General features: G+C 41.2%; 1 protein-coding gene across 1 annotated transcript in view; it reads right to left on the bottom strand.

Annotated features, from left to right (window-relative positions):
* QPCT (glutaminyl-peptide cyclotransferase) overlaps window positions 1–1,693 on the bottom strand; it is a 29,932-nt gene extending 28,239 nt beyond the window's left edge. The window contains exon 1 of the mRNA XM_040224651.1: window positions 1,450–1,693. Within this exon, the coding sequence (XP_040080585.1) occupies window positions 1,450–1,569 (120 nt within the window). The 5' untranslated portion in view covers window positions 1,570–1,693. The remainder of the gene's footprint in view (window positions 1–1,449) is intronic.
* Between the last annotated feature and the right edge of the window lie 21,799 nt (window positions 1,694–23,492).

Raw genomic sequence — 23,492 nt, 5'->3', positions numbered from 1 at the left:
TTCAGTTCAGTTCAGTCGCTCAGTCGTGTCTGACTCTTTGAGACCCCGTGAATCACAGCACGCCAGGCCTCCTTGTCCATCACCAACTCCCAGAGTTCACTCAGACTCACATCCATCGAGTCAGTGATGCCATCCAGCCATCTCATCCTCTGTCGTCCCCTTCTCCTCCTGCCCTCAACCCCTCCCAGCATCACAGTCTTTTCCAATGAGTCAACTCTTCGCATGAGATGGCCAAAGTACTGGAGTTTCAGCTTTAGCATCATTCCTTCCAAAGAAATCCCAGGGCTGATCTCCTTCAGAATGGACTGGTTGGATCAATAGACATTAGCCCTATTGAATTCTCATGGGAAGCTTTTCTTATAATGAAGTTATTTGTGAGTCAATTGCCCTCATCCTCCCCAGGTTCCCTGTGGCTAGTGATGTCCTTATGTAAGTGGAGCACCCTTGTGGTCCTTGAATGGTGAAGCTATAAGTATCACCCAGAGAGCTGAAGGGGGCTATTGATATCCATAGCCTGTGCAGGCCAGGACCCACAGGTAACCCCGGAGAGGGCCTGTGCATTCGCCCTGAGCCCTGTAAGTCAGAACTGGCAGACCACAAGCATTTAAGAGATCTTTCAACAATGCTGTCAGAGGTCATATCCCTTTACTTTGCTGCTTTTCTTAGTATCTTTGAAAGTATACCATTTTACTCCAATATCAATAACCTTTGCTTAAGTCCCTAGCAGTTTTAGGAATTCAAAACTGTTACACAAGAAATGGAAATAACTGTGAACCTATTTACTTCACACAGAAGGAACTTGCAAATCCCTTTTATCCTAAGTTCCTTACATGAAATCTCCACCTACAATTTTATACATTTCTTTAACAATTGTATTTTACTATCTTTTAACGAAAAAAAAAATACATTTTAAAGTATAGTGGATCTCCAAGTAATCTCCTCCTTTCGGAGCTGATGCGCTTAAAAACCTAAAACGGACCCACACACACGTCCGTGCCTGGAAACTTCAACACCCGGAGGGCGTCTCGGGATACGGCGGCGCGGCGAGGGAGCGGTGGCACACCCCCAGGCAAGCCCCGCACCTAGGCCGCCGGGAGCGCCGAGACCCAGCCCCCGCGTCTCCCGAGCGGGCGGATGCGCGGTCCTGCGCCCTCACCTCCCCGCCCCGCCACCGCAGGCAAGTCACACTTCATGTGCCTATCAGTACCAGCATCAGACCGCAGCCGAGCTGAGCTCGGTGACATCACCCAGCTCCCGAGGCAGCTCCAAAGCCTCCCGGCGGCCAGCGAGGCACCCTGGCGAGCACGCAGAGCCCCAACTCCTCTGGGCGCAGGGTTGGGGGACCTCGGCTCTGCCCGCTTCCCATCCTGCCCAGGTGGGGGTCGCGGGACTGAGTCCCCGCACGCGCGCGAGCCGCCCAGATACAATCGCGCAGCAGCAGCCCCTCACCTTCTCCTGGGTCCAGTCTACCGCGCCCCGACGGACCCCCCGGACTGCCAGGGGTAGGACGGCCACCAGCAGCAGCAGGTGGAGGGTGTCCACGACGCGCGGGTCCCTGCCGCCTGCCATCTCTCCTGGGCTGTCTGGGTGCCGGTTCCCGGAGCCGCCGGCGGTCACGAGCCCGGGAACGCGCGTCCTTCGCCTTCCCCCTTCTCCACCCTTGGGTCGACTGCGCCCGCCTCCCCATCGTCTCCGGGTCGCCTCCCCGCCGCTCTGCGCAGGCCAAAGCCGCAGCTCTCCACCCACCACCCCCACCTTAGCAACCCGGGGACTGGGCTGTCCTAGGAGGCACGAGCTTCCGAATCCACGGGGACACACTGCCACTTCCTTGGAAGAAGGGAAGGAGAGAAGAGACATGGGAGAAGCATCTTTACAATCTCCACTGCTGTGACGGGGAAGGAAAAGGGGAGGAGACCCTGTGAGGTTAAGAATTGTTTTCCCACGGCCCATTTAGAAGGGATGGACAGGGATCGCTATTTACCGAATACTTCTGTACTAGCCACCGTTCTAGGTGCTTTTCCGATGTTTCCTTATTGAATCTTCATAACCAAGTTATGCAGGTATTAATCCCATTTAACAGATGAGGAGACAAAGCCTGAATGGAACCTTCAGAGTATTTCCTTTATAACAGCCCATATATCTTTTCTCTTTTTTTTCTCACAAATAGTTACTGTGCCTTATAGGAGACAATCATACTCCCAAGCTGAGGAGTATGGCTGAAGTAATTTTCTGAAATAACTGAGATCTAAAATGTTCACAGGGGCCAACTCCTCCAATCCATACCCCCAAAGGAAAAGCTCAATACAATCGTCTTTACTTTGTAACATCAAAGATCACTGTTATCCAGGTAATCCTAGAAACAAAACGTTATCTCAGTTTTAGGCAGTTGAGACGTTTCTAGTCTAACTTGTCGGGACAATTACTTCGCCACCCTCTTTTTCTTCCAAACTGAGGATCAGGGTGTGGGCTGCCATGAGTCATCTGCTAGTAACATATAGATCCCAGAAAAAGAATCAAAACAAGGACACTTAAACAGACCTATTTCCCAGAGGGTGAAGGTCTGAAGGTAATGGACAGTCAGAAGGCTCACCCACTCTGTTTTAGGCTTGGCTATAAGAGTGAGTTTGAAAAGGGAGAGAACTGACCTGGGAATACTCTGTCTGCCCTCCTCTGGAGCCAGGGAGGAAGACAGGAAGGAAATACCCACTTTCCTGATCAAAATGACTAATCCTGTTCATATCTGAGAGTTTTGTGTAACCATGCAAATCTTCAGGCTCAAACAAAATTAAACACTTCTCATCATCAGACAACCTCAGAACTTTCTATTGGTATATATTCACATCTCCTCTTTTGCTGCTTAGGCCAACTTTGAAATTGTGGGTTTCCTGAGTGTCTGGGTAAGAAACAGCATAATTGTTTTTCTTACCTTACTACCTTTTTATCTTTCCACAATAAGATTTCTTCAAGAAAGGGGAGGTGGAAATATGAAAACAAATGTTAAAGATAATATGCTGAGTATAAGCAATTCAAAATAAATGCTTGTGTTAATAGGTTAATTAGTTTCCATTGCCTAGGGTTCTCAAGTCTTCTCCAATTTTGGTTATATTTAAGTCAGTAAGATGCAGTTCCAGTTTGGGATCTACGGGAAGTAGACTGAGACAGAGCTAGACATTCAGGATATATTAGGGAGTGCCCATGGGACAAACCCCTGTGGGAGGGAGAGGGCGGAACTCCACTGGGTGGAGGCAAGAGTCAGCAGGGGAGCGTGCCGTCTTCCACAGCTTCACCCAGAGTGAAGAGTTGTCCCACCGTGACCCAGAATGGCTGAAGCTTTATAACCTCACCTCCTCTTCTTCCTACAAGAAACAGTTCTCTGTAGCCAAAGGAGCTGACAGCTAGAGGCTGTCTGCCAGGAACACGCCAGCAACTGGAGCAGTCTTTCGATAAAGGGAATGTGAACAGTATATCTCTGTATTCACTACTCATGCATCCTTATGATGTACCTGTACCCCTAAAACATTTGCATAGTAAGTGAAACTGATTTTAGTAAATTGTTCTTTTACACAGGTGAGATTTTTTGATAAGCAATGAATCCAGTACAACTCTACTTATGTCTCTTCCTTCTTTATTTTTATCTTTTCTTGATATGCAGATGATACCACCCTAAAGTCAGAAAGTGAAGAAGAACTAAAAAGCCTCTTGATGACAATGAAAGAGGAAAGCGAAAAAGCTCGTTTAAAACTCAACATTCAAAAAATGAATATCATGACATCCAGTCCCATCAGTTCAGTTCAGGTCATCAGTTCAGTCATTCAGTCACGTCCAACTCTTTGTGACCCGATGGACTGCAGCACAGCTGGCCTCCCTCTTCATCACCAACTCCCAGAGTTTACTCAGACTCACGTCAATTGAATCAGTGATGCCATCCAACCATCTCATGCTCTGTCATCCCCTTCTCTTCCCGCCTTCAATCTTTCCCAGCATCAGGGTCTTTTCCAAGGAGTCAGATCTTCACATCAGGTGGCCAAAGTATTGGAGTTTCAGCTTCAGCATCAGTCCTTCCAATGAACACCCAGGACTGATCTCCTTTAGTATAGAATGGTTGGATCTCCTTGCAGTTCAAGAGACTCTCAAGAGTCTTCTCCAACCCCACAGTTCAAAAGCATCAGTTCTTCAGCTCTCAGCTTGCTTTATAGTCCAACTCTCACATCCACACATGACTACTGGAAAAACCATAGCCTTGACTAGACAGACCTTTGTTGACAAAGTGATGTCTCTGCTTTTTAATATGCTGTCTAGGTTGATCATAACTTTCCTTCCAAGTAGTAAGCATCGTTTAATTTCATGGCTGCAGTCATCATCTGCAGTGGATTTTGGAGCCCAAAAAATAAAGTCAGCCACTGTTTCCACTGTTTCCGCATCAATATGCCATGAAGTGATGGGACGAGACACCATGATCTTAGTTTTCTGAATGTTGAGCTTTAAGCCAAATTTTTCACTCTCCTCTCACTTTCACCAGTCCCATCACTTCATGGCAAATAGATGGCCGGGGAGGGCAGGGTGGAAATAATGACAGACTTTATTTTCTTGGGCTCCAAAATCATTGCAGATGGTGACTGCAGCCATGAAATTAAAAGACATTTGCTCCTTGGAAGAAAAGTTATAACAAAACTAGACAGCATATTAAAAAGCAGAGACATTACTTTGCCAACAAATGTCCATCTAGTCAAAGCTATGGTTTTTCCAGTAGCCATGTAGGGATGTGAGAATTGAACTATAAAAGAAGGCTGAGTGCCAAAGAATTGATGATTTCAGACTGTGGTGTTGGAGAAGACTCTTGCGAGTCCCTTGGACAGCAAGGAGATCAAACTAGTCCATCCTAAAGGAAATCAGTCCTGAATATTCATTGGAAGGACTTTTCCTGAAGCTGAAACCCCAATACTTTGGACAGTTGATGTGAAGACCCAATTCATTTGAAAAGACCCTGATGCTGGGAAAGATTAAAAGCAGGAGGGGAAGGGGACAACAGAGGATGAGATGTTGGACAGCATCACCAACTCAATGGACATGAGTTCGAGCAAACTCCAGGAAATAGTGAAAGACAGGGAAGTCTGGCATGCTTCAGTCCATGAAATTGCAAAGTGTTGGACATGACTTGGCAACTGAACAACAACATATCCGAAATATATATCTTTCCCTTTTCTTCGTTCATTCTTCTCTTCTCTCCTCCTTCATTCTGTAAACTTTTCAAATCTCTTCTATCTGTTATTATTTTCCCTACTACAACTTTTTCTGTCTTCAAACTCTTTCTGTAGAGGGTAACCCATGACTATTACATTTAACTAGACAATTGCAGGCACAATTTTTAACCATGGAAAAAATTATTTGTGTATGCAGTGATAAGCATTAGTCACAAGTGGAATGGTTATCATCTTTATTATAGTATAGATTCTGTACTGTAATTTGAAGCACTTTAAGGGCTCAACTGCTAAAAAAAGGTCTTACCCATTCAGTTTTGCTGGCAGGTTTTTCATATACCAAGTCCTGCCTTTAAAGTGACACTATTGGACTAAAGCAGTAATAATCAGAAAGTTGTAATAAAACAGCAGTTCTGAAAATGTGATCCATGGATCCCTTAGGATTCCCCAAGACCCTTTTGGGGAATGTCTTCAAGGTCAAATCAACCTTTACAATAATACAAAAACAATGTTTACTTTTTACTGTATTAAATTTGTACTGATGTTGCTAAAGCAATAGTGACTAAAACTTCTGGCACCTTCAGTTCAGTTCAGTCACTCAGTTGGGTCCAACTCCTTGTGACCCCATGAATTGCAGCACCCAAGGGCTCCCTGTCCATCACCAACTCCCAGAGTTCACCCAAACTCATGTCCACCAAGTCGGTGATGCCATCCAGCCATCTCATCCTTGGTCGTCCCCTTCTCCTCCTGCCCCCAAACCCTCCCAGCATCAGAGTCTTTTCTAATGAGTCAACTCTTCGCATGAGGTGGCCAAAGTACTGGAGTTTCAGCTTTAGCATCAGTCCTTCCAAAGAACACCCAGGACTGATCTCCTTTAGAATGGACTGGTTGGACCTCCTTTCAGTCCAAGGGACTCTCAAGAGTCTTCTCCAACACCACAGTCTGAAATCATCAATTCTTCGGCACTCAGCTTTCTTCACAGTCACTTACCAAGACAGAGCACAAAATTGTACTATTAAAAAAAAAAACCACTTACTTTTAGTAATTGCATTTTTCACTGCATGCACAATAAAAAAAAAAAAAAGAAAGAAAAAAAAGAGAGAAAGACCAAAGAAAGGGAAAAGATCCAGTCTAGTTTAAGAATATCATTGACAAAACAATAAAATTTGTCGTTATTGTTAAATCTCAACATTTGAGCAAGTGTGTTTTCTTTTTTAACAACTTTATTGAAATAGAATTAGAATATGTTAAACAGTGCATTTAAGGCATACAATCTCATGCATTTTAACGTATGTTTACACCCACAAAATCATCATCACAATCAAGGAAATGAACAATTCCATCTCTACCTATAGGTTATTTAGAATATATTATTTAGTTTCCATACAGTGATTATATACAGACTATACAGTGGAAGTGAGAAATAGATTTAAGGGACTAGATCTGATACACAGAGCGCCTGATGAACTAGGGATGGAGGTTTGTGACATTGTACAGGAGACAGGAATCAAGACCAACCCCAAGAAAAAGAAGTGCATAAAAGCAAAATGGCTGTCTGAGGAGGCCTTACAAATAGCTGTGAAAATAAGAGAATCGAAAGCAAAGGAGAAAAGGAAAGATACACCCATTTGAATGCAGAGTTCCAAAGAATAGCAAGGAGAGATAAGAAAGCCTTCCTCAGCGATCAATGCAAAGCAATAGAGGAAAACAATAGAATGGGAAAGACTAGAGATCTCTTCAAGAAAATTAGAGATACCAAGGGAACATTTCATGCAAAGATGGGCTCAATAAAGGACAGAAATGGTAGGGACCTAACAGAAGCAGAAGATATTAAGAAGAGGTGGCAAGAATACACAAAAAAACTACAAAAAAGATCTTCATGACCCAGATTATCACGATGGTGTGATCACTCACCTAGAGCCAGACATCCTGGAATGTGAATTCAAATGGGCCGTAGGAAGCATCACTATGACCAAAACTAGTGGAGGTGATGGAATTCCAGTTGAGCTCTTTCAAATCCTAAAAGATGATGCTGTGAAAGTGCTGCACTCAATATGCCAGCAAATTTGGAAAACTCAGCAGTGGCCACAGGACTGGAAAAGGTCAGTTTTCATTCCAATCCCAAAGAAAGGCAGTCCCAAGAATGCTCAAACTACCACACAATTGCACTTATCTCACACGCTAGTAAAATAATCCTTAAAATTCTCCAAGCCAGCCTTCAGCAATACGTGAACCGTGAACTTCCAGATGTTCAAGCTGGTTTTAGAAAAGGCAGAGGAACCAGAGATCAAATTGCCAACATCCACTGGATCATGGAAAAAGGAAGAGAGCTCCAGAAAAACATCTATTTCTGCTTTATTGACTATGCCAAAGCCTTTGACTGTGTGGATCACAATAAACTAGAAAATTCTGAAACAGATGGGAATACCAGACCACCTAATCCGCCTCCTGAGAAACCTGTATGCAGGTCAGGAAGCAACAGTTAGAACTGGACATGGAACAACAGACTGGTTCCAAATAGGAAAAAGAGTATGTCAGGGCTGTATATTGTCACCCTGCTTATTTAACTTATATGCAGAGTACATCATGAGAAACACTGGGCTGGAAGAAGCACAAGCTGGAATCAAGATTGCCGGGAGAAATATCAATAACCTCAGATATGCAGATGACACCACCCTTATGGCAGAAAGTGAAAAACTAAAGAGCCTTCTGATAAAAGTGAAATAGGAGAGTGAAAAAGTTTAAAGTTGAAAAAAGTGAAAAAAAAAAGTGAAGAAGAAAAAGTGAAAAGTTGAGCTTAAAACTCAACATTCAGAAAACTAAGATCATGGCTTCCAGTCCCATCACTTCATGGGAAATAGATGGGGAAACAGTGGAAACAGTGGCTGACTTTATTTTTCTGGGCTCCAAAATCACTGTAGATGGTGACTGCAGCCATGAAATTAAACGATGCTTACTACTTGGAAGGAAAGTTATGACCAACCTGCTGGTGCTCCTACTAAGTCGCTTCAGTCGTGTCCAACTCTGTGCAGCCCCATAGACAGCATATTAAAAAGCAGAGACACTGCTTTGTCAACAAAGGTCCGTCTAGTCAAGGCTATGGTTTTTCCAGTGGTCACGTATGGATGTGAGAGTTGGACTATAAATAAAGCTGAGCACCGAAGAATTGATGCTTTTGAACTGTGGTGCTGGAAAAGACTCTTGTGAGTCCTTTGGACTGCAAGGAGATCCAACCAGTCCATCCTAAAGGAAATCAGTCCGGAATATTCATTGGAAGGACTGATGCTGAAGCTGAAACTCCAGTATTTTGGCCACCTGATGTGAAGAGCTGACTCATTGGAAAAGACATTGATGCTGGGAAAGATTGAGGGCAGGAGGAGAAGGGGATGACAGAGGATGAGATGGTTGGATGGCATCACTGACTCAATGAACATGCGTTTGGGTGAACTCCAGGAGTTGGTGATGGACAGGGAGGCCTAGCATGCTGGGGTTCATGGGGTGGCAAAGAGTCGGACATGACTGAGTGACTGAACTGAACTGAACTGAATTTAGTTTCCAAATAGTTGATGATCTCCCTTGTATCTATTTGTTACTGGTTTGAAATTTATCTTCATCATGGCCAGAGAGTAAACTTGGTATGTATGAATCCTTTAAAAACTTTTGAGAATTGTTTTATAGCTCAGAATATGATCTGTCTTGGTAATTATGATCTATCTTCCTTCTGACATGAAAAGACTGTGTATTCCTCTTTTATTAGGTAGAGTGTTCTGTAAATATCAATTAGGTTAAGGTAGTTGATCATGTTCTCCAAATTTTCCATAAAATAACTGAATTTCTGTCTACTTGTACCATATATTACAAAGAGAGAGGTGTTGAAATCTCTGAGTATAATTGTAGATTTGCCTATTTCTTGCAGTTCTATTAATTTTTATATCATATATTTCTAAGTTTTCTTATTAAGTGCATATATGTTTACGACGGCAATGTCCTTTTGCCAGATTGACCCCTTCATCAGTGTGGAATGACCCTTTTTTTTTTTTTTGGAATGACCCATTTTTATTTGGTAATAATTCTTTGCTCTGAAATCCCCTATTATTAATGTAGCCATTCCAACTTTCTTTTGATTAGCATTAGCATGTTATATCTTTTTCCATCCTTTTTATTTTTAAACTGTTTTCTTCTTTACAAGTAAAGTAGGTTTCTTGTAGGTAGCATATAGTTAGGTCTTGCTTTTTTACCTAGTTGGAAATTCTCTGGCTTTTATATGGAGTAGTTGGACTTTTTATACTTAATATGATTATTGATATGGCCAAGCTTAAATGTATCACTCTGCTACTTGTTTTCCATTTGTTCCATCTGTTCTTTGTTTTTACCATTTTTTCTCATTTATCTTGGATTAATTTACTGTTGTTTATTATTCTACTTTATGCCCTTTGGTAGTTTGTCAGCTTTACCATTGTTTTGTTTTTGTGATTGGTTTAGTATTTATAGTATACCTCTTTAACACATCACTATATACCATCAAGAACTATTATGCCACTTAATGTATAGTACAAGAATGTTAAAATAGTGTATTTCTATTTCCCTTCTTAGTCTATTGTCAGATATTTTACTTCTAAATATGCTATTAACTGCATCATACATTATTATTACCTTTTCATTAAACAATTCTCTTTTAAAGAGATTGTTAAAACAAAGGGTATTTTTCATTTGGTATTTACCATTTCCTTCCTTTGTCTAGATGTATATGTTCATCTGGTATCATTTTCCTTTTGCATAAACTATGTCCTTTAACATTTCTTGTAGTGTAGGTATGGTAATAATTTTTGTATTTTGAACATAAAATTTTTATTTTGCCTTTGTTTTTGAAAGATATTTTTCTCAGTATGGAATTCTGTGCTGACAGGTTCTTTCTTCCTATACTTTAAAGGCTGTTGCTCCAATGTCTTCTTGCTTGCTTTGTTTTTTATTAGAAATTGACTGTCATGCTAATCTTTGTTCCCATACATGTAATGTGCCTCTGCCTTAAGATTTTGTCTTTATCTCAGTTTTTAAACAATTTAATTTTAATAAGCCTTGGTGACATTTTCTTTCTGTTCTTATGCTGGAGTTCATAAAATTTCTTGGATCAGTGGATTTTAAGCTTTCATCAAATTTTGAAAACTTTTAGCCAATATTTCTTCAAGTGTTTTATGCCCCATCCTTCTTTGGGCAGTCCTATTATGCAGATGTTAAATTCTGTGAAGTTTTCCAGCAGTTCACCTGTGCTCTGTTTCGTTTTCCTGTTTTTTTCTCTATTTCCTTTGTATTGTTTCAATTCCAATGTCTTCAAGTTCACTAATATTTTCTTTTGTGGTGGCTAACCTTCGTTGTTACCTGATGTTAATTCAGTGTACTCTTCATCCTAGACATTGCTTTTTCTTTATTGGATGTTTGCTTTATTTATTTATTTATTTTTAATTTTATTTTTACTTTATTTTACTTTACAATACTGTATTGGTTTTGCCATACAGTGACATGAATCCACCACAGGTGTATATGAGCTCTCAATCCTGAATCCCCCTCCCACCTCCCACCCCATATCATCTCTCTAGATCATCCCCGTGCACCAGCCCCAAGCATCCTGTATCCTGTATCGAACATAGACTGGCACTTCGTTTCTTACATGACAGTATACATGTTTCAATGCCATTCTCCCAAATCATCCCACCCTCTCCCTCTCCCTCAGAGTCCCAAAGTCTGTTCTATACATCTGTGTCTCTTTTGCTGTCTCGCATACCGGGTCATCATTATCATCTTTGTAAATTCCGTATATATGTGTCAGTATACTGTATTGGTGATTTTCTTTCTGGCTTACTTCACTCTGTATAATTGGCTCGAGTTTCATCCATCTCATTAGAACTGATTCAAATGTATTCTTTTTAATGGCTTAGTAATACTCCATTGTGTATATGTACCACAGCTTTCTTATCCATTCATCTGCTGATGGACATCTAGGTTGTTTCCATGTCCTGGCTATTATAAACAGTGCTGCAATGAACATTGGGGTACATGTGTCTCTTTCAATTCTGGTTTCCTTGGTGTGTATGCCCAGCAGTGGGATTGCTGGGTCATAAGGCAGCTCTATTTGCAATTTTTTAAGGAATCTCCACACTGTTCTCCATAGTGGCTGGACTAGTTTGCATTCCCACCAACAGTGTAAGAGGGTTCCCTTTTCTCCACACCCTCTCCAGCATTTATTGCTTGTAGACTTTTGGATCGCAGCCGTTCTGACTGGTGTGAAATGGTACCTCATTGTGGTCTTGATTTGCATTTCTCTGATAATGAGTGATGTTGAGCATCTTTTCATGTGTTTGTTAGTCATCTGTATGTCTTCTTTGGAGAAATGCCTATTTAGTTCTTTGGCCCATTTTTTGACTGGGTCGTTTATTTTTCTGGAGTTGAGCTGCAGGAGTTGCTTGTATATTTTTGAGATTAGTTGTTTGGCAGTTGCTTCATTTGCTATTGTTTTCTCCCATTCAGAAGGCTGTCTTTTCACCTTACTTATAGTTTCCCTTGTTAGAAAGTGATCTAGTTTCATTCTTTTACAAGTGGTTGACCAGTTTTCCCAGCACCACTTGTTAAAGAGATTGTCTTTACTCCATTGTATATTTTTGCCTCCTTTGTCGAAGACAAGGTGTCCATAGGTGTGTGGATTTATCTCTAGGCTTTCTATTTTGTTCCATTGATCTATATTTCTGTCTTTGTGCCAGTACCATACTGTCTTAATGACTGTGGCTTTGTAGTAGAGCCTGAAGTCAGGCAAGTTGATTCCTCCAGTTCCATTCTTCTTTCTCAAGATTGCTTTGGCTATTCGAGGTTTTTTGTATTTCCCTACAAATCTTGAAATTATTTGTTCTAGTTCTGTGAAAAATACCGCTGGTAGCTTGATAGGGATTGCATTGAATCTGTAGATTGCTTTGGGTAGTATACTCATTTTCACTATATTGATTCTTCCAATCCATGAACATGGTATATTTCTCCATCTATTAGTGTCCTCTTTGATTTCTTTCATCAGTGTTTTATAGTTTTTGATATATAGGTCTTTAGTTTCTTTAGGTAGGTATACTCCTAAGTATTTTATTCTTTTCGTTGGAATGGTGAATGGAATTGTTTCCTTAATTTCTTTTTCTACTTTCTCATTATTAGTGTATAGGAAGGCAAGGGATTTCTGAGTGTTGATTTTATATCCTGCAACTTTACTATATTCATTGATTAGCTCTAGTAATTTTCTGGTGGAGTCTTTAGGATTTTCTATGTAGAGGATCATGTCATCTGCAAACAGTGAGAGTTTTACTTCTTCTTTTCCAATTTGGATTCCTTTTATTTCTTTTTCTGCTCTGATTGCTGTGGCCAAAACTTCCAGAACTATGTTGAATAGTAGCAGTGAAAGTGGGCACCCTTGTCTTGTTCCTGATTTTAAGGGAAATGCTTTCAATTTTTCACCATTGAGGATAATGTTTGCTGTGGGTTTGTCATATATAGCTTTTATTATATTGAGGTATGTTCCTTCTATTCCTGCTTTCTGGAGAGTTTTTATCATAAATGGATGTTGAATTTCGTCAAAGGCCTTCTCTGCATCTATTGAGATAATCATATGGCTTTTATTTTTCAATTTGTTAATGTGGTGAATTACATTGATTGATTTGCGGATATTGAAGAATCCTTGCATCCCTGGGATAAAGCCCACTTGGTCATGGTGTATGATCTTTTTAATGTGTTGTTGGATTCTGATTGCTAGAATTTTGTTGAGGATTTTTGCATCCATGTTCATCAGTGATATTGGCCTGTAGTTTTCTTTTTTTGTGGCGTCTTTGTCAGGTTTTGGTATTAGGGTGATGGTGGCCTCATAGAATGAGTTTGGAAGTTTACCTTCCTCTGTAAGTTTCTGGAAGAGTTTCAGTAGGATAGGTGTTAGCTCTTCTCTAGATTTTTGGTAGAATTCAGCTGTGAAGCCGTCTGGACCTGGGCTTTTGTTTGCTGGAAGATTTCTGATTACAGTTTCAATTTCTGTGCTTGTGATGGGTCTGTTAAGATTTTCTGTTTCTTCCTGGTTCAGTTTTGGAAAGTTGTACTTTTCTAAGAATTTGTCCATTTCTTCCACATTGTCCATTTTATTGGCATACAATTGTTGATAGTAGTCTCTTATGATCCTTTGTATTTCTGTGTTGTCTGTTGTGATCTCTCCATTTTCATTTCTAATTTTATCGATTTTATTCTTCTCCCTTTGTTTCTTGATGAGTCTGGCTAATGGTTTGTCAATTTTATTTATCCTTTCAAAGAACCAGCTTTTTGCTTTGTTGATTTTTGCTATGGTCTCTTTTGTTTCTTTTGCATTTATTTCTGCCCTAATTTTCAAGATTTCTTTCCTTCTACTAACCCTGGGGTTCTCCATTTCTTCATTTTCTAGTTGCTTTAGGTGTAGAGTTAGGTTATTTATTTGACTTTTTCTTGTTTCTTGAGGTATGCCTGTATTGCTATGAACTTTCCTCTAAGCACAGCTTTTATAGTGTCCCACAGGTTTTGGGTTGTTGTGTTTTCATTTTCATTCGTTTCTACACATAATTTGATTTCTTTTTTGATTTCTTCTGTGATTTGTTGGTTATTCAGAAGCGTGTTGTTCAGCCTCCATATGTTGGGGTTTTTAATAGTTTTTCTCCTATAATTGAAATCTAATCTTAATGCATTATGGTCAGAAAAGATGCTTGGAATGATTTCGATCTTTTTGAATTTATCAAGGTTAGATTTATGGCCCAGGATGTGATCTATCCTGGAAAAGGTTCCGTGAGCACTTGAGAAAAAGGTGAAATTCATCGTTTTGGGGTGAAATGTCCTATAGATATCAATTAGGTCTAACTGGTCTATTGTATCATTTAAAGTTTGCATTTCTTTGTTAATTATCTGTTTAGTTGATCTGTCTATAGGTGTGGGGTATTAAAGTCTCCCACTATTATTGTGTTATTGTTAATTTCCCCTTTCATGTTTGTTAGCATTTGTCTTAAATATTGCAGTGCTCCTATGTTGGGTGCATATATATTTATAATTGTTATATCTTCTTCTTGGATTGATCCTTTGATCATTATGTAATGGCCTTCTTTGTCTCTTCTCACAGCCTTTGTTTTAAAGTCTATTTTATCGGAGATGAGTATTGCTACTCCTGCTTTCTTTTGGTCTCTATTTGCGTGGAATATCTTTTTTCAGCCCTTCACTTTCAGTCTGTATGTGCCCATTGTTTTGAGGTGGGTCTCTTGTAGGTAGCATATATAGGGATCTTGTTTTTGTATCCATTCAGCCAGTCTTTGCTTTTTGGTTGGGGCATTCAACCCATTTACATTTAAGGTAATTATTGATAAGTGTAATCCCATTGCCATTTACTTTATTGTTTTGGGTTCGGGTTTATACGCCCTTTTTGTGTTTCCTGTCTAGAGAATATCCTTTAGTGTTTGTTGGAGAGCTGGTTTGGTGGTGCTGAATTCTCTCAGCTTTTGCTTGTCTGTAAAGCTTTTGATTTCTCCTTCATATTTGAATGAGATCTTTGCTGGGTACAGTAATCTGGGCTGTAGATTATTTTCTTTCATCACTTTAAGTATGTCTTGCCATTCCCTCCTGGCCTGAAGAGTTTCTATTGAAAGATCTGCCGTTATCCTTATGGGAATCCCCTTGTGTGTTATTTGTTGTTTTTCCCTTGCTGCTTTTAATATTTGTTCTTTGTGTTTGGTCTTTGTTAATTTGATTAATATGTGTCTTGGGGTGTTTCGCCTTGGGTTTATCCTGTTTGGAACTCTCTGGGTTTCTTGAACTTGGGTGATTATTTCCTTCCCCATTCTAGGGAAGTTTTCAACTATTATCTCCTCAAGAATTTTCTCATGGTCTTCCTTTTTGTCTTCTTTCTTTTTGTCTTCTGGGACTCCTATAATTCGAATGTTGGAGCGTTTTGGATGTTTGCTTTAGATTTTCATCCCATCCATGTCTCTCCCTAACGTCTTCAACCTCTCTTCTACTGTCTTGAACATATAGGATATAGTTATGACAATTGTTTTAATATCCTTGTCTGCCAATTCTTCATCCATGTCATCTCTATATCTGTTTCTACCAATTGGTTTTTCTCCTTATAGGCTCCTACTTCTGTGCATGCCTGGCAATATTTTTATTAGATACCAGATGTGACTTTTATATTTTGGGGGGTTCTGGGCATATTTGCATCCTTCATATGTTCTTCATCTTTGTTCTGAGACACAATTGAGTTGGAAATAGTTTGGTCTTCTGGAGGCCTGCTCTTCAGTTTTCTTAGAGTGGAGCAGAGCTGCATGTGATCCAGGTATAATTTAATACTGTACTGAACCTCATGCGAAGAGTTGACTCATTGGAAAAGACTCTGATGCTGGGAGGAACTGGGGGCAGGAAGAGAAGGGGACGACAGAAGATGAGATGGCTGGATGGCATCACTGACTTGATGGACGTGAGTCTGAATGAACTCCGGGAGTTGGTGATGGACAGGGAGGCCTGCTGTGTGCGATTCATGGGGTCACAAAGAGTTGGACACGACTGAGCTACTGAACTGAACTGAACTGAAGCAAAGCTCTCTGGATATTCTATATTTGCATTTTGTATTTCCTATTTTGTATTTTAAGGTTTTTCCACTCTGACTGCTGGAAACACAAAATATTCCTAAACTTATCTGTTCTCGAGGGCTTTTTATGCCTGCTTCTTTCCAGTAGATCTTTCCCCCACCCTCCACCCTAGAGTAATTTCCTCACTTGAATGTGCTGATCTGTACTCAGTCGAAGACTTGAGGAGAAATCTTTACTGTTTCCTGAAACGCTCTCACCTCGAACCTCCCTGTTTCTCCTTCTATACTACACAAATTCTAGCCATCCACTCAACTTTACCATGTTCTCAACTCTGTCTGTTCGTCTCATAGATACCACCTGGCTCCATTTGGATTCTTTCAAACTGGGAAATCTCTCAAGACAGCAAGCTGGGGAAAATATCCAGTTCACCTCATTTGTTTTCCTTCTTTTATGACTCTTCTGTGACGTCTGTTTTCCAGTATTTGAACATCATTGTTTGATATATATTTGAAGATAGAATGATAAATCTAGTCTGTTACTCCATCTTGACTGGAAGCAGAAGTTGAGATTATGAATCTTTTTATATTCTGCCTGACAAAAGGGGAGGTAGAAGGAAAGTACTTCTGCTACATGCTGAAGGACAAATCTTATCTCAAGGAAAAGCACGTATACAGTTGTTTGTTTGAGATGTGAGATGAGCTATCTGCTTTCTTCATAAAATCCTACTTTTACTTGAAAGAATAATTGACTGATATCCTGATTATTCAGACTTGGCTATTTGGCAAACATTTGTTTGAAAATGAATAAAGTGTGCCTATGCCTTCAAGGACAATAACCAACAGTATTTATTGTCAATGATAAAACTGCATCTTTCAAGTGAAAACTGGGCTTCCCTCATAGCTCAGTCGGCAAAGAATCTGCCTGCAATGTAGGAGTCCCGGGTTCGATTCCTGGGTTGGGAAGATCCCCTGGAGAAGGAAATAGCAACCCACTCTAGTATTCTTGCCTGGAAAATCCCATGGACAGAGGAACCTGGCAGGCTACAGTCCATGGGGTCGCAAGAGTAGGACACAACTTTGGAAAACTTGTATCTCCTACCATAAGTTTGAGAGTTTCCTGATACATAACAACTTTTCTAACAAAGTCAGTTATTTTAACAAATGTGATTTTTAAAATACTTTATAATGAAATGTTCAGCATTTGGAATATCAGTATAACTCAGTGAACCAATATTTTCCAAACACTCCATGCCCAATCACAGAGAAAAGGTCCAGCCAAAATATAAGACAAACCAATGGATTTTAATGTAATGGAGTAAAAATGTTCACGTGGTTTCAGATTCTGCATTACAGCTAACCTTAATGACATTATTATTATTTGCCATGTTTTGTTTTAATAACAAAAAAGATGACCCATAATTATCTAAATCGGTGATTAAAACACTCCTTCCTTTTCCTACCACATGTCCAGGGAGGCTGCACTTTTTTCATATACTTCAACCCAAAATAACATGTCACAGAAGGTTGAATGCATAAAAAAAACCAGTTGCTCTCTAATAAGTCAATAACACTTTTTAAGCATTAAAAAATACCAGTCTTCTCATGAAACCCTTTCTGTTTTAGAAAGCATAGCAATTTTTTCATAAGAATGTGTTGACTTGTAATGCTTTTGTTGTTTTAAAATAAGTCCATAATTAAATATGTATAAAACGTCTGTTTTAATTTTCAATATAGTAAATATTAATAGAAGTAATCCACATAAGCAAAAGCTACTAGAGGCCCTCAATAACTGTTACTATTTTACTAGAGTAAAATTGTAAACTGTCAATATTTTACTAGAGTAAAATATTTGATTATTCATGTGTTAAGGCTATTTTACCCAGGAGAAATAAAACATCAAGCCAATGGTTTTAACTTTAATTGCATATTTGAATTATCTAGAAAGCTTTTTTTTTTAAAAAGTGAACTTGCCTGGGTACCTACCAGCCCTAGAGGTTCTAATATGATAAGCCTATGTGTGGTATGGACATCAGGGTAATTCTAGCAGGGCTGAGAATCACTCTGCTAATCACACACTCTGAGAAATACATTAGCAAAAACCATAGAGACTATAAAGAGACCCGTATTATAGCCCTGCCCAAATCTGTCCACCACTGCTTTCAATAATGGAATAAAAAATTAAAATGTTTGCTTCCGCAGTACAGAGTCAGACTTTTGCTGTTCCCTGGAAATCTCAGGAATCCAGATTTCCTGTAAATCTTCCCAACTGCTTACACCAGATCAGAGGTCAAGTCAAGGTGGCAACAAAAGTTGGGAAAAAAAAATCTCCTTTCCTCTTGTTTTCTGGCTCTCTCCCTTTCTAGTCCTTTAGAATAACAGTTCACGCTCCTTTCTAACAGGGAAGGAGAACATTCCCTACAGACCCTGATTCCTTTCACTAGCACTAATCTTGGACCCAAACAAAATTCCTTTCACTCTTTTATTAATTTTGTCTTGCTTTTTCTTTCTTTTTTTCCAGTTTTTTTCTCCTTGGGCTCTGAAAACCAAAGTCTTCATGATCCAAAGAAATGAATTTCTAGTAAGGAATTTTAATCCATTCAAGGAGATGGAAAGAGAATCAAAGATGAAGAAACAAAGAGAAACTTCATCTCTACAGCTCACAGAATGGACCGCTCTGATGTATACAATATCAAAATTGACCTCAATGTTGAAGGTTCAATCAACTGATTGTTATGGAGAGAATATATATACATACCATGTATATTTTCACTTTTTATTCAAAGAATTCTCTCTCTCTTTTTTTTTTTTTGCACCTTATAGGATCAAAAAGATGAAAAAGCACAATTTCTGGAAAATATTAATAATGAAGGAGGAAACAGACAGAACAGGCTCCATCTTGAAAGCAGGACTCCATCTTGGGCCGGACTGTGGACTTTGAGATATATGCCCAGTATCTATGGAAAAGACATACCAACTGGAAAACCAGGCCCCCTGGATGGAACCCCAGGGCTCATAGCTAGACTCTGTTGCCTGAAAGAATACCCTAATTATCTGTGTAACTGAATAGAATCATAAATTCTATTATGCTTATTGGGGTATGACCACAGGCCTATTGATAATTGTCCACTGTTAACTCCCTAGGCTTAAGGCATATGAATCACAGGTTAACTTTGATTGTATCTTTCTTTTCCTTTGTTCAGACTAGTTTCAGGGAATTTGGGGAGGTGGGTTTGGGCACGTACACTTAGGGTATATAAAGTTTTCAGAAAAACTGGTCAGGGTCCTTGACTAAGAGGAGACTCTGCCTTGGGCCTGCTGGTGTAATAAACTGCACTCCACTATCTGCACTGTCCTTCTGAGTGAGTTTGTTTCCCGAAACGCGTGGGTACAGCATTTGGTGCATGGGCCGGGAAACTCCTCACTTTGAGGAGACAAGTCCCATTTGGGACTACTCCAACGCCTTGTGGCTCGAATCTTCTAGAGGAAGGAAGGCGCCTCGCCCTTCTGGAAGGATTCTGCTTCTCAATGCCTGGACCTTTCATGTTAGCAGGTAGTGGATGGCAGCAAGGGAACTGAGCACTCAGGTGGGGAGGAACCCACCTGGTAGGGTGGAAGAGGGGGCCTGATCACCCCCCTGGGAGGGATTAGAAGGGGCGCAGACCCATGGGAGCCTGGATTAGGCAGGTGGCAACGATTGCTTGGTACACAGGTTGATGAGCATGTTAGGGTTAAGGAAGAAAATTTGTGAAGGTCATTTAGGAGGTAGTGTCCACGCCGTCTTGGGGAAAATTATTACCAAGCAATTGCCAGGGGATTTTTAGGAGAAAAAACTTGAGTTTTGTGTGCTTGTATTCTGCTCTCACCAAGGAGGTGTCTCATCTGCTATGAAATTCTTGACCCTCTCGGAATTGTCAGGGTAGAAGGAGGTGGATACATAAGTGAGTATGAATTGGCTTTTCCAGAGACAGCCTGGGACGTGGGATATTTAACCCATCTGTATTTTCATCTGCACCTGATCAAGCCCACCAAGGCAGAATGGACTTTAAAAGTTAAGGGAGAAACAGTCTTGGACCACGTGGTGTTCTGGTTCGGCTGTGCTGACCTGCAGGTGAAGGCATGCCGATCCCCTCTCTCCCTCTGGGATCTGGCAGGTAAGGCTCTTCTCACCCCAATTAGGAAGGAGGCAGAATGGCAATTTAAATATCATTGAGTGGAAATATCAGAAGTACATAGGGTACTGAGAACTTTGTAGACAGAACGAAAAGGAAAAGTAGAAGAAGGTCCGAGAAGGTAAGCAAGATGGGGGGAAGTGAATCTAAGGCAACTGTATTGGAGTGCATGATTAAAAATTTAAAGAAGGGATTTGGAGGAGACTATGGGGTGAAGATGAAGCCTAACTGCCCCCACATACTTTGTGAGGTCGAATGGCCCCCTGTGGGAGTAGGATGGCCTCCAGAGAACACCATGAACTTAAAAATAGTGGAAGCAGTCTATACAGTAGTCACAGGAGAGCCAGGACACCTGGATCAATATCCATATATTGACTCATGGCTAGGGTTAGCTCAAGACCCTCCTACTTGAACAAGGTTCTGTATCCAGAAGGGAAAGGGAAAAATATTAATAGCATAAAAACTGACTGATGATAAAAAAGGAAATTCTACAGGATTTGGACAGGGATGACCTGACCCCTCCCCCATACCGGATAATGGCGCGCCTGCCTCCCAGTGCTCTAACAGTACCGGAGGCCACCTTAATGCCCAATCCAAGGCCAGGTGAAGTTCCTGCAGCAGCCACTACTCTTCCACCAGCTCTCCTGGAGTTTGTAGAGCCACCATTTCGGCAGGCTCCAATCCCAGCAATGGAGACCTCTGATCAATGCCCCCAGAATCCCACCTCAGCTAGACCTTCTAGATTGTATCCACCTCTCCCATAACCCCTCAAGATGAATGGAGGTTGCACAGTCTCCCGGCAAGGAAACCAGACGGGCTAAACAGTTAAGAGAGAGAGTTAACTCAACAATTCCCTGAGGTCTGGGTGGAAGACAACCCCTCCCCCGACACCCAGGCTTGCAAAACAAATGCCACTGGTAATAGAACTCAAACCCGGTACAATTACGTCAGCACCCGCCTTGGGCCTGCCAGACCTTGCTAAGCCATTTACTCTTTATGTGACTGAAAAGGACAAGGTAGCTATGGGAGTGTTGTCCCAGATTATGGGGACATGGGACAGACCAGTGACTTATCTCTAATCAGCTGGACAATGTTGACACTGGGTGGCTGGGATGCTTATGGGCAGTTGCTGCAGTTGCCTTACTGGTCTGGGAGGCAACTGAGCTGACTTTGGGCCAAGATTTGTTCATAAAAGTCCTGCATGAGGTCAACACTCTCCTGCGAGGGGACCCCCATAAATGGCTGTCAACATCCCGGATTACTTAATACCAGGGACTGTTATGTGAGAACCCCCATGTTACTACTGAGCCTTGTCAGGCCCTGAATCTGGGCATTCTCTTTCTTGTGGGAGAAGGTGGGCCCTCACATGATTGCAAGGAAATATGCCAGCAGGCCTGACTTGAGAGACCAGCCAATCCCAGACCCAGATTTGGTCCTGTACACCAATGGCACCAGCCTGGTGAAACAAGGACAATGGCTGTCTGGATATGCAGTGGTCATGGAAGAAACTATCGTTGAGGCTCGCTCTCTGCCATCACACTGGTCCGCTCAACAGGCCGAACTATATGCTCTAATCCAGGCCCTCCAGCTGTCAAAAGGACAAAATCTCAGAACTGCACTGCCTGCTCACAGGTTAGTGCTGCCTCTCGGCACAGACAGAAGCCTCCAGGGATTCAGATAAAAGGCACACTGCCCTTTGAACACCTGGAAGTGGACTTCACTGAAATGAAACCTCGCCGACACTACCATTACCTGCTGGTCATAGTATGTACGTTCTCGGGATGGGTAGAAGGCTTTTCCTACCCGGACTGAAAGAGCATCAAAAGTAGCCGGTGCCTGCTTAGGGAGATAGTTCCCAGATTTGGATTTCCTACCAGCATTGGGTCGGACAATGGCCCGGCTTTTGTAGCTGATTTAGTAAGCAAGTAAGCAAAACTTTAAACATCGAGTGGAAATTACATACAGCATATAGGCCCCAGAGTTCTGGGATGGTGGAAGGACCCAACCGGACACTTAAAGAGACACTCTCCAAGTGGATCTTAGAGACTGACTGTTCCTGGGTGGACTTGTTTCCAAAGGCTCTGCTCAGACTCAGGATGACCCTAGAGTCCCATGGCTCTTCTCCATACAAAATTGTATATGGGAGACCCCCTCCCATAATAAAACAGGTGTCAACAAATTTGCCTCGAGTAAGGGGAGATGAGATTTCACAGCAGATGGAACAACTGGGTAAGGTAATAAATCAGGTAACTAAGTTTGTACAAGAAAGGGTGCCATTCTCCCTTGGGGAACAGATTCATGAATTTGTGCCCCCGGATCAGGTGTGGTCAAGGACTGGAAACACGACTCCTTAGCCCCACATTGGAAGGGTCCATATACTGTTGTTCTAACCAGCCCGACTGCAGTTAAGTTGCAGATGTCACTGCCTGGATCCACAACACTAGGGTGAGGACAGCTTACCATGCAGACACAGAGGACGCCAAGTGGACTACACAGAAGGACCCCACTGAGCCCTGTGAAACCAAGATCATCTCAAAGAAGAAACAGAGATGAAGCTCTACAATCAACTGCTGCTACAAGGACTTGCTGGTATCATCTTGAGATTAACCATTGTTTCAGTACAAAGACGGACCTGTGCTATAATTAAAGTTGAATGTTGTGTATATAATCCTGATTTATCTGGCTATATATCAGCCACCCTAGATGACATGAAAGGTCAGGTAAAAGTTATGTCTGATGATAATCTTCCTTTTTGGACTTGGTCCTATCTTGGATAAAGGGTGATTGGTGGAAAACTATATTTACTATTGTTATAGTTGCCCTGATAGGTCTGCTTTGTGGACCCTTATATTACAATGTTTTATGAACTTTGTAACCAACCCAAAGGCTGATGTTGTTCTCCCAAACTGTCAGGGTACAGTATATCCCTATGAATGATGCTCATACTATGAGTTAAGAGCATCAAGAGTGGGGAATGAAGGAGGAAACAGACAGAACAGGCTCCATCTTGAAAGCAGGACTCCATCTTGGGCCGGACTGTGGACTTTTAGCTATATGTCCAGTATCTATGGAAATGACATACCAACTGGAAAACCAAGCCCCTTGGATGCAACCCCAGGGCTCGTAGCTAGACTTTCTGTTGCCTAAAAGAATACCCTAATTATCTGTGTAACTGAATAGAATCATAAATTCTATTATGCTTATTGGGGTATGACCACAGGCCTATTGATAATTGTCCACTGTTAACTACCCAGACTTAAGGCATATGAATCATGGGTTAACTTTGATTGTATCTTTCTTTTCCTTTGTTCAGACTAGTTTCAGGGAATTTGGGGAGGTGGGTTTGGGCACGTACACTTAGGGTATATAAAGTTTTCAGAAAAACTGGTCAGGGTCCTTGACTAAGAGGAGACTCTGCCTTGGGCCCGCCGGTGTAATAAACTGCACTCCACTATCTGCATTGTCCTTCTGAGTGAGTTTGTTTCCCGGAATCTGTGGCTACAACAATGATAATAC

The sequence above is a fragment of the Oryx dammah genome, unplaced genomic scaffold, assembly GCF_014754425.2.
Source record: "Oryx dammah isolate SB20612 unplaced genomic scaffold, SCBI_Odam_1.1 HiC_scaffold_25, whole genome shotgun sequence".
Taxonomy (NCBI): Eukaryota; Metazoa; Chordata; class Mammalia; order Artiodactyla; family Bovidae; genus Oryx; species Oryx dammah.
Note: the sequence above shows the minus strand (reverse complement) of the source record. Positions and strands in the feature narration are given on the sequence as shown.